Genomic DNA, 16,877 nt, shown 5'->3' with positions numbered 1-16,877 from the left:
CTCTTTAACACTTACTAACAAGGGCTGGGCTCTTTAATGGGCAGAGTTTATGAAGCAAGGGAGATTTTCACATACAGTGACTATGGTGGGGTGTGTGTGTGTGGGGGGGTGGAGGCCAGAGCCAGGCAGGAATCATTCTTTCTTTCTCATTGTGTCCACAGATTCTCTTTCTCTGATTTGAGGATTAATGGGAGAATAGGATCAGAGGTTAATTGTGTGCTTCTCCGGTGACTGCTGGAGAGAGGCTGGTAGGTGGATGTGGACGGGAGACAGCAAGCTTTCCTTAGGCAGGAATTCAACAAGTGTGGTGGTTCTCTAGCAAGGCATCCACAGAACGGCGCTAGGGGGTGGGGTTGGGGGGTGGGGGGTAGGCTGTTTTGTGTGTGTGTGTGTGTGTGTGTGTGTGTGTGTGTGTGTGTTCCTGCCCTCCTTATGCTCATCCACTCTTGCTTTTTTTCTTTTATGGCAGTTCCTTCTTAACTTTTCCTCAAATCCCTCGTCTTACAGAAGGTTGGCCTTAGCTTGAAAAGTCAGTAAATAGGATTGCTTCTTGTTGTATACCAAATGACTTGGGGGGGGGGGACTCCCCTTGCCTGGTCCATGTGATGTTGCCTATTAGAGGGTAACTCAATCGCCGTTTTCTTCCTTCACTTTTCTAGTCCACCCTTCTGCTGACTCCTCTCTCCCACTCCTAGGCTGAGAACTGGAGTGTCCCTTGCTCACTAGCAACCCCGTGCAGACCGTGTGGAAACTTAGCCCACCTGGTCTTCGTGGGTTTTTGTTCCCATTCACCGCCCTTACCTTCTTCCTCCTCCTTTAGCTCGTGGGGCACCAAAATGCGATTCGGTAAGTCCTGTGGGAGATACGAAGCCCTTGCCAGTCAAGGACACAGCACCCCTCACTGAAAGTCTGGAACCCTCAGGACTTGAGGGTGGGGCTGTGTAGAGCGCCCCTGGGTGGCGCTCTCCACCACACCCCCAACATCAGTGCTCTGGGGCTTTTGCTAGAGGCCAAGGCTCAAAAAAATACCTTCCACCCTCACCCCACCCCCGGCTCAGCTTCTCGCAGCTGGAGGAAGGATACATTTTTCTCTGGTCTCTCTACCCTACGGTTGGTCATCTCAACCCCCTTTAAAAGTGGGGATAGCTGCCCAGGGGGAGAAGGTATTTTGGAGAGGCCCAAGGCTTTTCCAAGCTTCCACTCGCATGGGAAGGCTGAGCTGAGCTAGGCGCAGGATCTTCAGAACTTTGCATCCAGATTCCTGGGGCCGAGTAAGTAGGGGAGGGGAGAGGATGCCCGAGATTGAGAGTGAAAAAGTTTTACTCAGGCCTTGACCTCAGCTTGCAACTATCCAGATAGCAAAATCGAGCCGCCGCCCCCTTACTAGATCTCCACTGGCCCCTCTGGATCTGACTGGCCAAATCCCGCTAACTCAAAAGCTCACCCCCTAAGGGCAGGCATGAGAGGCCTGGTTTGGGACTGGGAAAACAACCCTTTTTAAACCAATGTCTAGGGTAAGGCAGGATGCAACCCTAATCCGGAGGAAAAGTGAAAGGCTAGATGCCACACACTGAACTGGTGCAAACACTAGAAAACCGTACAAAACTCCGCTCTTGAGCACGGGAGTTGGGGGAGCGGGATACACCACATGCCCATTGGAAATGAGAAACCTGAGGCTAAAGTGGGGACTGCTCCTCCCTCTCATCCTTCTGCCCCATTAGGAGTTGACAGGTCCTCTGCTGCCCCTCTGCCTTGCAACCTTTTGCCCTCTCCGCCTAGCTACGGGGAACGGCCGCTGGCGACCGGGCAGCAGCTAGATGTCAGGCGAAGCCCGGAGCGCCAAGCGCTGGGAGGGGAGGGAAGCGCCCGGGAAGGGAGGGCCGGGCTAGGAACGAGCACGGGCTCCGCCAGGGCGGGGGTGGGGCGGGGTGGGCGGGCCGAGGCCGGCCAGGGGGAGGGGAGGGGGCAGCTGTGGGCAGGGAGCCGGGCTCGGCCGCCAGCACTAAAGATGGAGAGGCGCCGGGGCCTCGCAGGGGAGGGGGCTCGGCGTTGACGTGGGACGCGGCGGAGGCGCCGCAGCCGGTGGTGATTTGCTAACCTAGCGGCAGAGAGGAGTTAAGGGTGATGAGAGCGGGTACTGCGAACTGCCGGGCGATGCCGCCGCTGCCGCCGTGAGATCCGGAGCAACAGTTCCCCAGCAACACCCCTTCCCCGATCCAGGCACACCCCTCACCCCCCCAGGCACGCACACCCACCCTAAGCTCCAGGCTCGGCAAGCGGTGAGTGTGTGTGTGTGTGTGTGTGTGTGTGTGTGTGTGTGTGTGTGTGTGTGTGTAGGGAACACGGGAAGGACACGCACCGCCCAGCGATCGCCTCCCGCCAGGGCGCCCTGGGGCGGGAGAGGTTTAGGCGGGTGGCGCTAGCTCTGGCCACTCGGCCGCTGGGCTCCTGCGGGGCTCTCTGGTTGCTGCTGCTGCAACGATCGCCTGCGCCGGTTGGGGGTCAGCTAGAAAGCGGAGCCCAGGCTGTCAGCTTGGGCACAGCTGCCTCCCCAACCTTCCTCCTCGGGGCACGGTCCGGGTGAGAGGTGGCAAGCGGGGAGGTCTGCCGGGGCTGCGGGCGCGTGTGGTCGGGATTGGGTGGCTTTGTACAGCTAAGGGCTGGCGGAAGAGCAGAGAGCCTGTGGGTGCTCATATGTATGCGGACCGGTGCGCTTGGCGTGAGATAGGATTGTGCCTTATTTATTTGTGTTTATTCGCTGCCCCGCTGGGGAGCTAGAACCGAAGGAGCCGAGGAGTGGACGTGGGGGGCGGAGGGGAGGGGACTGGTACCGTTTGGGTTTTGTTTTCTTTAGAGAAAAACGTGGTGGGATCTTTCTTTTTTTCTTGATTGGAGTTGATGCCCCTTTTTAAGGAGAGGGAAGCTTAGAAGAGACTCCGGTGCTCCGGGTCCTCCTCGGCTCTCGGTGGGAGCAGCCGTGGAGCCGGAGCTCGCTGTGCGCTCCCGGCCGCGCACGGTGGGTTCCCGGGCTCTGCACCTGATGCGTTCGGGATGTCTTTCCCACCCTGGCGCTCCGTCTGCAAGCTTGCCTAGCCCCTCGCACGCTCCCGCACGCGCTCGAAATGCGCACGATCCTGCCAGCCTGCTGACCCACCGGAATGCAAAGACGCGCTCCGCAGCGACTAGCTCGCCTCCTACCCGCCACGCTCCTAGCGTGTCTAACTCGGGCACGCCGGCAGCTGGTGCGGGAGGCCGGGGACCTTGCTGATGGCTTTCCCGGGGATCCTGATCTTGGGTGGGAGACGGAGGACCCGGAGATCTCTTCTTGCTTGGCCTCCCACCATTCGCCGCAGGGCTTTTGTGCTTCCCCTTCTCCTGCGGGTTGAGCCGCCTGGCCGGCCTAGCAACGCCGCCGTCCAGCCGCTTCGGACCTGCTCCTTTCCCCGTCTCTTTCGCTTTCCCTGTTTTCTTAGCTCGGTTCCCTTTCTTCCAGGCCCTGACTCCCGGGGAAAAGTTGCTTTACCAAGTTTGCCAAAGTCCTCTGCAAGTCTCGGCGGGGGTCGCTGGGAACGAGGGGTGTGTTGGAAGCGCGATCGATCCTCGGAGCTCTGGCGAGTTAGCGCTTTGCCCTGCGCCGCCTGGCTGATCGCTGCAGCTAGGGACGGTCCGATCGTGGGTGCCGAGCCGCGGGTGAGGGAGAGGGCACCTTGATTTGCCTCAAGGCCCAAAAGGCTCCTTTGGGGGAAGATATTCAGTCAGCGAACCTTCTTTATTTTGGTTCTCCCTCTTAGTCCTCTGAAACTCTGATCTCTGCCGAATGCACACCATGTTCATGAAGCCTTTGATGGACGGATGTCTCACCCTTGTTGATGCCCTGCGTTTCCACTTTGGGGTGGGCAGTAAGAGTGGCCAGCCAGTGCGGTTAACCTTTTCTGCATGAGTTTGTGCCTAAGAGTCCTTAAGACTCCTGTTGAGGGTGAAGGCCAGCTCCATGAAGAGTGGGTGAGAAACCTAGTTCTCTCCACCCTCTCCCCAGGCCATTGGCTGTGTGAGGTGTTGGCCACAGCTAGGCAGAAGCTGGGACCTGGGCCCGTTAGGTCTTTCTGTCCATGTCCCAGTGGCTGTTCAGAATCGGGAGCCACTCAGTGATCCAGAACAGGCTCCGGGAGAGGCCTTTGTATTACAACCCCGACTTCCCCACCTTCTGGACTTAACCAGAGATGCTGGTGCCAATGTCACTTCTAGAGCCATGTCCCATGTCAGTTTTTCTCCTTGTCACTGGGCTTGCAACACCTGGGAGGCATCCAGTCCGGCATGAGCCCTCAAAACTGTTGGGAACACACCTTTCTATGGTGTCTCTCTGCTTTCCCATTTTAGAGCATTCTGTCCATTGGGTGTTTGTGGGCAGAAGGGAAAGGAGAAGGCTGTATCATCTTGTATAATTGTATGCAGGCATGTTAATACTCTTCAGCTACACACACACACACACACACACACACACACACACACACACACACCACACCTTGGACATACACAGTAAGTTTGAGGAACTTGTAGATAGAAATGACAAGCTAGAATGTGAATTGTGTGTGTGTGTGTGTGTGTGTGTGTGTGTGTGTGTGTGTGTGTGTGTGTTCTTTTTACTGCCTAAAAATGGGTAGGCCAGTCCTTGTGGCCCAGATTCCAGGGTGCAAGGACAGAGGCCATAGAAGACACTGGATGATGGACAGAGGGCATGGCCAGGAGAGGACAGCCCCATTGCTCGTAGATAACAGGGCACTACCGTATCTAGTGCCCTGGCTAGATTTGGCTTGTCTCCTAAGGCCATCTCAGGGAAGTAGAACTAGAAAAGCATTGAAGATGAGAGTTTGCTTATAGGGGGTCCGCAGTAAAGCTGAATGCTTCAGTTGACTAAAGGAAAGGGTTAAAAACCCGTTAATTTTAAGCATGTTTGTAAGCCTCCTGGTGGACACTGGTCTTACATGGAAAGTCTCTACTCTCGGGCTTAAAGAATGCCTAGGACTCATTGTGATCTTCATTTCGCTTCATCCAGCAGATGCTACAGAGCAGTTGATTAAACATATGGGGAAGCATAACCTTCTTTTTACTCTCAGAACCCTGGGCTTGTTGCGAAGGCTGATTCATAGATTTCTAGAAACCCCCTTCCATTAAAACCCCCAAGAGCGTCATGCCGGAGTGAAGGCATATTGTAATGTTTGAATTCTTATTTCTAGGGACACTGGGGACGTTGTCACTTGCTCACCTCTTTTCCCTCTTCTCTTCTTCCCTTCCTCAGGCCCCTCCGCTCGCCCAGGAAGCCTACCCTGCCCCACCACGCAGAGCAAAGAAGGAAAGAGAGCCCCATGCCTGAGCCAAGGGGAGCATCATGGATCTGACAAAGATGGGTATGATCCAGCTGCAGAACCCTAGCCACCCTACGGGGCTGCTGTGCAAGGCCAACCAGATGCGACTGGCCGGGACTTTGTGCGATGTGGTCATCATGGTGGACAGCCAGGAGTTCCATGCTCACCGGACGGTGCTGGCCTGCACCAGCAAGATGTTTGAGATTCTCTTCCACCGAAACAGCCAGCACTATACCCTGGACTTCCTCTCGCCAAAGACCTTCCAGCAGATTCTGGAGTATGCCTACACAGCCACACTGCAAGCTAAGGCAGAGGATCTGGATGACCTGCTGTATGCAGCTGAAATCCTGGAAATCGAGTACCTGGAGGAGCAGTGCCTGAAGATCCTGGAGACCATCCAGGCATCCGATGACAATGACACAGAGGCCACCATGGCTGATGGTGGGGGCGAAGAAGAAGAGGACCGCAAGGCTCGATACCTCAAGAACATCTTCATCTCGAAGCATTCCAGCGAGGAGAGTGGGTATGCCAGCGTGGCTGGACAGAGCCTCCCTGGGCCTATGGTGGACCAGAGCCCTTCTGTCTCCACCTCTTTTGGTCTTTCAGCCATGAGTCCTACCAAGGCAGCAGTGGACAGTTTGATGACCATAGGACAGTCCCTCCTGCAAGGAACTCTTCAGCCACCTGCAGGGCCTGAGGAGCCCACACTGGTTGGGGGTGGGCGGCACCCCGGGGTGGCTGAGGTCAAGACAGAGATGATGCAGGTAGATGAAGTCCCTGGCCAGGACAGCCCTGGGGCAGCTGAGTCCAGCATCTCAGGAGGGATGGGGGACAAGCTTGAAGAAAGGAGCAAAGAGGGGCCTGGGACTCCCACTAGAAGCAGCGTCATCACCAGTGCCAGGGAGCTTCATTATGGGCGAGAAGAGAGTGGTGAGCAGCCGTCCCCTCCTGTTGAAGCTGGTCAGGGACCCCCCGGGCGACAGGAGCCCCTGGTACCCCCAGTGGAGAAGCATTTGGGCATCTACTCAGTGTTGCCCAACCACAAGGCCGATGCTGTGTTGAGCATGCCGTCGTCAGGGACCTCTGGTCTCCATGTGCAACCTGCCCTGGCCGTCTCCATGGACTTCAGCACCTACGGGGGCCTGCTGCCTCAGGGCTTCATTCAGAGGGAGCTGTTCAGCAAGCTGGGTGAGCTGGCTGTGGGCATGAAGGCCGAGAGCCGTCCTCTGGGGGAGCAGTGCAGCGTGTGTGGGGTCGAGCTTCCGGACAACGAGGCCGTGGAGCAGCACAGGTAACCCCCTGCCCCAGCCTTGCACATCTCCTGTCCCTGATGGCGTTCCTTTATGCCTGGCCCATCCTGAATCTGGGGACCTGACTCCTCTGTGTTCCTTAAAAAAAAAATAAAATCAAAACCAAACCACTCTTTCCCATATTGAGGCATAGGAGAGCACATAGTTAATTATAGAGGATGGGGAGAGGAAATGGTGTCTGTCCAAAGCATTAGGGAACCCATGGACCCAGCTTCTAGGCCTTCTTTTCTGTTTTGCTTCTGGGGCTTCCATCTGGTTTTCCTGTGGTTTGATCTATGCTTTTGTTTTGCCCAGAGAGACTAACTGTTGAGTGCAAGAAAAAGGGCAGGAAGTGGGGGTTCAGGCTGAGGGTCTCCTGTGGCCAGGGATCGAGCCACGTTATCAGGCTTCGGCTTTTCCTACCCCTACTGGCCAGCGTTTGTGTAATGGCAGGCCATTGTCTTCAGCCTAGGACAGTAGCATGGCTTGGATGTTGTTCAAGTCCTACACGTACCCGGAGGACCCAGACATCTGTTGTGGGAGACACATTGTGGGACAGAGGAGGTTTTAGTTCAATTCAAGGAGAAGGACGCCTGTGAGAGTTTTGGTCTTACAGTTTGTTTAGTCTCTTATCCCCTCTGCGATCACAAGGGCTAGCCTTGGCTGCCCTCTGGCTCTCTGCACAATGACCCCCCCCCTTTTTTGAATTCTTGTGACACACTTGGTTCAGGATCAGTGCTTTATCTGGAATTGCACATTTTTTGCAATGTCCTTAAGAGGTAGGTAGTGTTTCTTTTACTAATACACAAGGAAATGCTGAGATGAAGTCCTTAGCAAGGCAGAGAGATTCCAACTAAGACTTAACCTCTCATGCATTGTGGTTCCAGCCATCCAGTGAAGAAGAGGATCTGCACCTTCCTGCAGAACAGGTGGGGGAGCATTGACCAGTGCTCATCAGAGAGGGAGGCAACAGTGGGTTTGTCTTTTCTGTTTGCCATAAACTATAAGCCCCTCGTTCTCATCCCTCATCCCTGGGTCTGATGAGTTGTGCCCACAAATCCGGTTTTCTGTCGTCATGGATGCTAACCTTTCGCACAACTTCCGGCTGGCTGTTTTGCTGATCTTGGGCGGATTTTCCACTTTTGTATGCACTCTCCCCTTCCTCCATTCCTGTTGCTCATTCAGGGGACCTGAGGTGGGTGGGAAACTGATACAATCACCTCTAGCCGCAGCTTGCTCCGAAGTTCTCTGATTGGCCGCTGTGGGCTGTACCCTAAGGAAAGTGGAATTCAGCTAAAAGTAGCCATTTTCCCCCCAGTGATACATAAAATAACAATTGCGGATATGTGTCTTCTTGGTACTTGGTCTGCTCAGAAATAGACTGACGAAAGTGTGCTTGTTTTTGCTTACATTTTCCTTAAGAGGAAACCCCCTCCCAAACCTGACCGGATAAGTCTATCATCTTCTCCAGATGAGAACATGCGGTGGAAAGTGGGGTATGATAGAAAGTCACTTTTTAAGGTCACTCTTGGGGTGGAGGTGAGGCTGGAGAGACGGTTCGGTTGGTAAAGTGCTTGCTCTGCAAGCGTGGGGACCTGAGTTTGGATCCCTGTGTAAAAAGCCGTGCACGCCACCAAAAGGCCAAGCCCAGCAAAATGCATCTGTAATCCTAGCCCTGGGGAGGTGGGGATAGACAGACCCTGGGTCTTTCCAGCCAGTCAGCCTGATCTACAAGTTCCACGTTCAACGAGAGGATTGGCGTGGAGAACAATTGAAGAAGATGCCTAATGTGACTTCTGACCCCCACAAGCCCACTCATGCATAGCAGTGTGCACACACAATAAAAGGCTTTCTTTTCAGATTTTTTTTTTTTTTTTTTAGAAAATTTATCTTACTGGTTTTGAGACAAGATCTTACTGCAGTAACCATAGATAGCTTGGAACTAGCTCTGGAGACCAGACTGGACTTGAACTCACAAAGCCCTACCTGTTTCTGCCTCTGGTCAGGAGGGTTGGGATTAAGATTGTGTACCAAATGCTCGGCCTTTTTCTAGTTCTTGTGTCTCCCAAGCCTTCTTTCCAGAACTAAGAGTGCTCAATGAGCCTGTGTACATAGTTTTCTTTCTACTAGAGAAGGCCGAAAAAGATGGACCTGTCCCGAGAGTTCTGGGTTCTCATGTGATGGGACCCTGATGGGAAGAAATGATGGTTGACTGAGCTGAATCTCACAGGGCTGGGAGGAGTAAACCAGCCCTGTGCATGGGAAGCATCTTCAGTAGTTCTTCCAGCTTTCTGAGGTTGGCTTTAAGGGTTGATGCTGATTGAAGTGACATCCAAAGTCACTGGAGCTGTGGCCACCTCGTAGTCACCATGAAAGCGAAGAACTCACCCTCTCTCTTCAAGGCAGTCCTAGCCTCCTTTTTGTGTCTTCCCTTTGGCTCTGAGCTCTAATGTGTGGGGTTCCGAACAGTCCCGTCTACTGGAGCCTGTGTGAGGTGGTGTAGACTATGTCCCTGTCCTCATAACCTTGTAACAATGTGGCTCGAATCTGGAGTCCTTGGTGCTACACTGTGGGTTGCTGAAAGAAAAAAATGAGCTTTTGACTGAGGGTTGAAATGAGATGGTCATCCCAAGCAGCTAAAGTGTGAGATCTCAGGAGGAAATCAAGGGAGAGAGAAGATCTCTCTCTCTCTCTCTCTCTCTCTCTCTCTCTCTCTCTCTCTCTCTCTCTCTCTCTCTCTCTCTCTCTCTCTCTGTGTGTGTGTGTGTGTGTGTGTATTGCGCACTCTACCCCTGGCTAGATGCTCTTTATGGGAGGCCTTTCCTCTCCTCCCTCCAGGCACCAGGATTAATGCACCACCTCTCCATTCCCCGCCGCTCTCTGTGCATTGCCCCCTTCCCACCTATCAGCAATCTGAGGAATGTTCAGTGGAAGAAAAATCATCACAGCTACCAGCGCAAACAGAAAGGCAAGATAGAAAAATCAGATGCCAGGAAACTGTGGGAATTGGCTGGGATCCTAACAGGGATGGCTATGATAGGGTAGAGGCCACAAGGCTTGTTTTATTTTAAGCCAGCAGGTTAAAGTGTTGGTACAGATGAAGTATTTGGCATTAATTCTTGCTTTGGGGATAAAGAAAGGGCAGAGTTGTGGAGAAGCAAGGCATAGGTTTCTCTATAACTTGATCCCAACCTGGTGTGGCATGATGGGAGCACCTCTTGGCTGGACAGAGAATGGTAATGAAACATAGTGGGATTGAGTGTCATGATTCCTGTACCAGATGGGAGGGTATCAAGGAAATAGCAGATGGAAGAAGCATGGATGGATGGATGGATGGATGGATGGATGGATGGATGGATGGATGGGTGGATGGAAAGATCAGACAGGAACATCACTTGGATAAACCAGGTGGCCTTATTTAACTAACAGAACCCGAAGGAAGCTAGCCAGTGAGAAGACACGATTGATCAGCAGTCTTCTCCAGATTCTGGACCCAACAGGTCCCCAGTCTGTGGGAGAGGGGACCCTATCAGGCTTCTGGAAGTCCAGAATCTCCTAGCTGATGCTCACCTGTCTCCTTTCTCTGAAAAGCTGCTGCAGTTCTGTTTGTGAGTTGGTCTGGATGTGCTCTCGGATCCAGCTCACCTGGGTCAGATGCTCCTTTTCATCCCCAACTTTATGCCGTGTTCAATAGCCTTACAGGAGCAGCGTCGTTGACTGTGAAGACACAGTCCTCATTTACGGCTGTGTCTACCCCACACCCGAGACAGCTTTTGTTTTACTTCTGACCTTAGTGCTGTCGAATGAGAGTGAGGCTTAGATCTTCTATGGGAGCCTCTACCAGATCAAATACTGAGCAGCCCTCAGGTCAGATCAGCAGCTCTGCTGCATAGTGGGAACTCGTACTTAGTTCTGCAAGGGAGGCACAGGCACCAAGGAATGATCTTGGCTGTCTCCCCGAACCCACCTGGTAGAGCTCTTCCCCAAGCTTCCTGGGGCTGGCTAGAGGACACATGAACCATGTAGCTGGGATGCTGGAGGTCTGTCTGCTCAGCTAGCCTCTCTCTCACAGACTCTGTTTTCAGTGAGGGACCATGTAGAGGTCGGATGGCTTGTTTTGAGGCAGGATCTAGTGTACCCCAGGTAGCTGCGAACTTACTATACAGCTAGGGGTGGCCTTCTTCAGATTTTTGATCCTCCTGCTCCCACCCCCTGAAATGCTGGGAACCACCACATCTAGTGCTTGTGGTGCTGAGGAGCTAGGGCTTTGTGTATGCTAGGAAAGCACTCTACCAACTGAGTACACGCACCCTATCAACTGAGCACATGCACCCTACCAACTGAGTACACACACACTACCAACTGAGTACACACACCCTACCAACTGAGCACATGCACCCTACTGCCAACTGAGTACACACACCCTACCAACTGAGTACACACACCCTACCAACTGAACAATGCACCCTACTGCCAACTGAGTACACACAGCCTACCAACTGAGTGACGCACTCTGCCAATTGAACAATGCACCCTACCACCAACTGAGCACACACACTCTACCAACTGAGGCTTCCCCAGTTTTCTTCTTCTTCTTCTTCTTCTTCTTCTTCTTCTTCTTCTTCTTCTTCTTCTTCTTCTTCTTCTTCTTCTTCTTCTTCTTCTTCTTCTTCCTCCTCCTCCTCCTCCTCCTCCTCCTCCTCCTCCTCCTCCTCCTCTTCTCCCTCCTCCTCTTCCCCCCAACCCCCATCTCTCTCTCAGTTCACACTATAGCCCAGACTAGCCTTGAACTCCCCTTGGCCCCCCTGCCGCAACATCCCAGATGCTGAGATTGTATGTCTGAGCTGCCATGTTTGGCTTCTAGGCACCTCTGAGGTCACACCAAGTTCTTATAGAACAAGGTGAATTGTGAAGTAATGAGACCCCCAGCAGCCACATTAATAATGCCCACTTTCTGCTGTGATGCTCTATCTTCTTGTAAAACACGTCTCTCTCCTAACTCACAGCCTTCTGAGGGAGTGTGTGTGTGTGTGTGTGTGTGTGTGTGTGTGTGTGTGAGAGAGAGAGAGAGAGAGAGAGAGAGAGAGACATTCCTAGCTCTGTGATTACGAAGTCAGAGAAGCTCTGAAAGCGAAAAGGTTTTGTGTAAGTTTGCAGCAAACTCATTTAGCGGCAAAAGCTGATGCGAGGCTATATTTATCCTGCTTTATTTTGAATATTCATATGTTTTGCTGCAAAAATATTAATGTGTTTGATTACAGAGTGCTGCCCTAGATGCCACTGGAGCTGTTAAACACAGGTCCCAATGAGCCTACCATCTGCGCAGTTCTGATTTCTGAAGCACCTAGCGGCTTTGGATAAGTGGTCTTGGGATAGTATCAAGCCCCCCAACTTAGAGATAAAGAAAAGTTTTGAAAACAAGTGAATGGCTTGCTGATGGTCACACAGCTATAAATGATTAGGGCCAGGCACTCTGCTTGCCTTCTAGCTCATGGGCCTTGGGCACGCTGCAGCAGACCTTATAAGAACATGGACAGTGCTGATCTGGCTCAGCTCCATCTGACCTCGTCTTTAGGTACCAGCACCATCCCTAAACTGCCGGACTTGGAGGCTTCAACCATCTTCCTTGACGTCAGTTCTAAAGGTCAGGTGTATCCAGGCTTTGCTTAGTAGCTATTTACAGTTACTATGTCATTCACAGATTTGCTCCAATCCTATTCAGACCCATTGCTGTTTCCTGTAAGTATCCTTTCGGGGGTGATGAATGATTCTGTCCCTAACCTCCTGGGCTCATGGAAACCTGGTCTTTTGGAGAGGTCTGTGGCTGTGAAGAGAAGTGAGGTGGCCAAGTCTTTGCCAGTGGTGCGTCCTCATGTCCAGCTGCTTTGGAGGCTAAGGCTCTGAGTTATCTGCGTTGTTGCTGCCCCCTTTCCATCCTGAGCTTTCTTTTCTGACTTTGATGAGCACTTGCTGGGTTGTTGGTTCATTGTGTTTTGGAATTTGCATTGTGGGATCTGACAGCCGAGATGAAGATCAGTTTGATTTCCCTCTGTCTGCACTCAGCTGTGTTTGGGGATTTTATTTATTTATTTATTTATTTTTTTGAGACTGGGTCTCACTCTACACCCCTGGCTGTCCTGGAACTCACTATGTAGACCAGGCTGGCCTTGAACTCACAGAGATATGCTTGCCTCTGCCTTCCAAGTTCTGGGATTAAAGGTGTGCTCCACCATGCCCAACTTACCCATACGAGATCTAGAATGAACTCTTGAAACTTTCATAAACCTGCATGTTTTAGGAAAATGCTAGAGTTTTTAAAATGTTCTTAACCCAAATGGCTAGACTCAAATTCCACTTTTGATTTCTAGCTAATTCGGGGTGTGTGTGTGTGTGTGTGTGTGTGTGTGTGTGTGGTGACTTTAAAATACATACAACTGAAAGTTTAAGTGTAAGACTTAAGAGTCTTGCAAAATGAAGATAAGAGGTGACGAGGGTTCTTGAATGTTCCATGATAACTAAAAGTTATGCTTGGCATCTTAGGTGAAAGGGGTGACTCTTCCATAGTTACTCTGATAGAGAGAAAGATTGTCACAGTGCCCTTTACCACCTCCAACCCCATGTTTTATACATAGTGAATGTGCTCCTATTGACTCTGGTCAGAATGCTAATTTTATCACTTACTGGCTGTGTGATTGGGGTTGTGGTAGTTAACCTCTACAGGCTGTCTGTTCATTTATGAAGTGGGATAATAATAACCGTACCTACCCAAGGGGTCATTATAAGGAGGGAGCAACCTGTAAGTATTTGCAAAACATGGAAATGCATAGTGCCTAGGTTCCGTAGGTGGATGCCATTTGGTATCCATCACTGTTTTGTGCAGAAGGCCATGCCCACAGCACAGGCCCGTGTGCTCCTCTGTCTTCCCTGGGAAGTGGACCAGTGCACTCTGGTGTCTGGGGTACGCCTTGTCCCATTGACCCAGGGTCTGGTGAATCATTCCAGGTCTTTAAATTTAGCTGGACAGTGCTGCTGCTGTCTTCTTGGTCCAAACACAGAGCACAGATGTGGTGTCCACTGTTCGTTCACAGGGCTCAGTGTGTGTCGGGGGGCACTTTGGTGGAGGTGATATGGGGCACACATGTACCACCTTACTTTACTGCAGGCAGTCTTGGGCAGGGCTCACATGAATGATGGGGGCTGAGAACTCTCTCCCTGAGGATCCTTCCCAGAGCGGTTCAGGGACAGTATTCAGTGCTTGTTACATGTCAGTTTCTGGGCTGAGTGCACTCATGAGATCTGCTTAATTCTTAGCTGGCCTGTAAGGAAGGTGTTAGTTTCACATTTCTGATGGCCAAGGAAAGTCCAGGAGGTTAGTCGACTTTATGGAAAGCAGGAGAGGGCACCAGGATTAGTGCTTTAGTCTTCTGATTCGTTTTCCTTGAAACTAAGGGACCAGTTCTGGTCTCTCATTTCTCCTGGTGGCTTCAGAAGAGGTCAGTCACCTGCACATGGCATAGTGGACAGGTGTTTACGGGCCCAGACCACACAGATCCGGGAAATCTGGTGTCACATCTTACTGACAGAGTGACCAGCTTCTAGAGGTACAAGCTTTTATGCTGACTAGAAAACAGAAAAACAGATAAAGGGAGAGAAAAAAAGGCCCGTTTTCAAAAATAAAAACTCCGCGTTGTTAATTCCATGCCAGCATAATCAGAAATCCCCCTTTCTACTGTTTCCCCTTAAAAGCCCCTGTGTCCTTATTATGCTGGCTCAGTCTGAAAAAACTATGGTTGGGTTTTGCCTATGCGAGGCTTAACTCTGCAGCTGTGGGGAGGGGCTCCAGCCCTTTCTTGTCAGCATGGAAACTTTGCCTAAAACTCCCCCAAATCCTGTTTGAGTCTCAGTTCTGAACTCACTTTCCACTCTGACCCTGAGACCCGATTTTCTTCAGTGTGAACAGATTGTGTTCAGGGTTACGGGAGGAAGGAGCGGAGTTAGGTAAGAGAAGGGACTTCCTGGGACAGCATGGCAATGCTGAGGAAACTACTAAAAGACCCCGTCACAGATGTTTTGATGAAGAGGAAAAAGAAAAAATGCTAGTTTTGTCTAAGTTCTTTACAGCCATCAGGAATCCTCAGAAAGTAAAGATGTTACAGCGCATGGGCACTGGAGCCATCAGATGAGCTAAAAATAAGATCCGCACTCCATCAAACCATTACCTTTGCAGAGGATGGGTGGTGGTATGCGGAAGCAAAACCAAGTTAACTGGTAGCAGCAGGGATGGGGTAAGAAGTTGCCTACCTACCTTCCACTTCCTTTGTGACCCCAGCCTGATAGGGGAGACACTGAGTCCCCTGTCATCCTCTCCTGGCCTAAGTGGATTAGCTGAGGGTTGTGATCTTAATACCATTAGGTCTGTTGGAATGACACTCCTTGCTGTCATGGGAAGCAGATCTGGCCTAACGTAATGGCCCTCTGGGTAATCCATCAAGCCTGGATGGAGTACTGGGGAAACATTACTAGTGTTAATTTGGGGGAGTCTTTTATGGTGACTGGGAAAGATGTGGAAGGATGCTTAGGAATTTATTTATTTAAGCCATTCAGCAGGTTAGCGGCTGCCAGGGGTCTACCGAGGCCACCCCCAAGCCCCCCCCCCATTTCTTCAAGGAAGGCCCCTCCCTAATCCCTGAAGCCCAGGCCTGATTACTTCCAGAGTCGGAGCCAGGACTTAGCAGGCTCTTGTTTCTCACTGAGGTGCCTTATTAGGAGCACCTGGCATCATAAGCCTCTAATGGGAACCAGCGCTCTCCTCCTGCGTGACCAGTGACAAGTCACCCTGTCAGCCGGAGCTCGCCGTGCGAGGAAGTTCTTATTAGCTTTATGGTCAGGAGGGCTTGTCCTGTTCAGGAAATGAATGTTGCCGCTAAAGGTCCTCGGCCCTGACCCCAGTGGTATAACCTGTGCGGGCTGGGGAGACTCACTCAGGATGCTTGGGATTGCAGCCCTCTCTGGTTCTCGTCATATGTAAAGAGGGGATCATTGTGGTGTGGTGCAGCCTTGAACTTTTGATTTATGTGGTGAGGGTAACTTAACCCTTTCTGAGCCTGGAGAGCTATGCAGTAATAGGACCCAGGGTGTGCATCCCTGCATGGGAGAGCCCTTGTGAGTGTGTGCATGCATGTTTATATGTGAGTGGGTGCATGCATGTCTGTGCATCTGTGTGCACATATGAGGGAAAGAAGACACACCACATACCAGCGGGCTGTTAATGGGAGGGAGCATTTAAGGGTCTCTTTCTCTCCCTCCTCCACCCTTCTCTCCTAAATTCCCTACAGTGGTTGGCTGCAGAGTGGTGAGTGGAGAGAACATGGTGTCTGGAAGTGAGGTTGGGCTTGAATCCATGCTCTTCTAGAAGCTGGTGAACAGGGCAGGGTTCCTAGCCACTTGCATCTGGGTCAGCGGGAGGAAATTAGGAGCATGCCATTTGGCATGCTGCTATCCTCGTCGGTGGGATCATGGTGCACACAGCAGAAACAGTTAGCCAATGCTGGGTGCTCACATGGCCGGGATCGCTGATTTGAAGAGGACATGTGACCCTCTTTAATGTCTTCTTCATGAAGTCAGATTTACAGAGTTAAAGTGTGTGTGTGTGTGTGTGTGTGTGTGTGTGTGTGTGTGTGTGTATTTCTTTCACTGTATCAAATGCTCCCCCCAGCCTCATCATAGCTTCAAGACCTCAAAGCATTGCCTCTCTGGTTGGCATACTACTCCCCCCATGCCTGAGGGAGTATTTCTAAATGTGATTTTTGCTGAGAACAGTGGCATCTGACCTCATTCTTAAGGGAAACTTCTGCCTGCCTCTTTTTGAGAAAAGATGTTTGTGAGTTGTCCGGTCAATGGATGCTCTACTCGGTTGCTGCTGGCTTAAAGTCCCCTGGTGACAAAGGAGTGAACTGCATCTTGAGGGGGAGTGTGTGTCCTGTGGCCTAGAAAAGAGGGGTCAGTGTGGGCGAATGCCTCCTTGGGAACTCTACAGATCTGTGTCTGTGTTTGTAGCATCGTGGACAGCGGCTCACAGAAAAATACAAACAAGGGCTTTACAAATTGTGGGGCTGGGGACAAAGAGAAATGAGACTAGTCGGCCAGGTTGAGGCTACTAAGCCCAGAGTTTTGGGGACCGAGACATGGACCTGTTTCAGGGTGCCCACACTGGAGGCCAACTGTG

At 51.7% G+C, this 16,877-nt stretch overlaps 1 protein-coding gene across 3 annotated transcripts in view; it reads left to right on the top strand.

The window, feature by feature from the left end:
- The first annotated feature begins 1,955 nt into the window (after positions 1 to 1,955).
- The window catches only part of Zbtb16 (zinc finger and BTB domain containing 16), a 185,338-nt gene continuing 170,416 nt past the window's right edge, over positions 1,956 to 16,877 (top strand). Inside the window, exons 1-3 of one of the 3 annotated variants that reach the window (XM_042280871.2) lie at positions 2,338 to 2,580; positions 3,494 to 3,690; positions 5,297 to 6,654. In XM_042280871.2, coding sequence (XP_042136805.2) covers positions 5,387 to 6,654 — 1,268 coding nt within the window. In that variant the 5' untranslated portion in view covers positions 2,338 to 2,580; positions 3,494 to 3,690; positions 5,297 to 5,386. Of the gene's footprint in view, positions 2,280 to 2,337; positions 2,581 to 3,493; positions 3,691 to 5,296; positions 6,655 to 16,877 lie in introns of those variants that run through there. The other 2 variants (XM_076576245.1, XM_006979753.4) reach the window with 2 other exon arrangements.

Source organism: Peromyscus maniculatus, chromosome 7, assembly GCF_049852395.1.
Source record: "Peromyscus maniculatus bairdii isolate BWxNUB_F1_BW_parent chromosome 7, HU_Pman_BW_mat_3.1, whole genome shotgun sequence".
NCBI lineage: Eukaryota > Metazoa > Chordata > Mammalia > Rodentia > Cricetidae > Peromyscus > Peromyscus maniculatus.
This window is presented reverse-complemented; position numbering and strand designations above follow the sequence as displayed.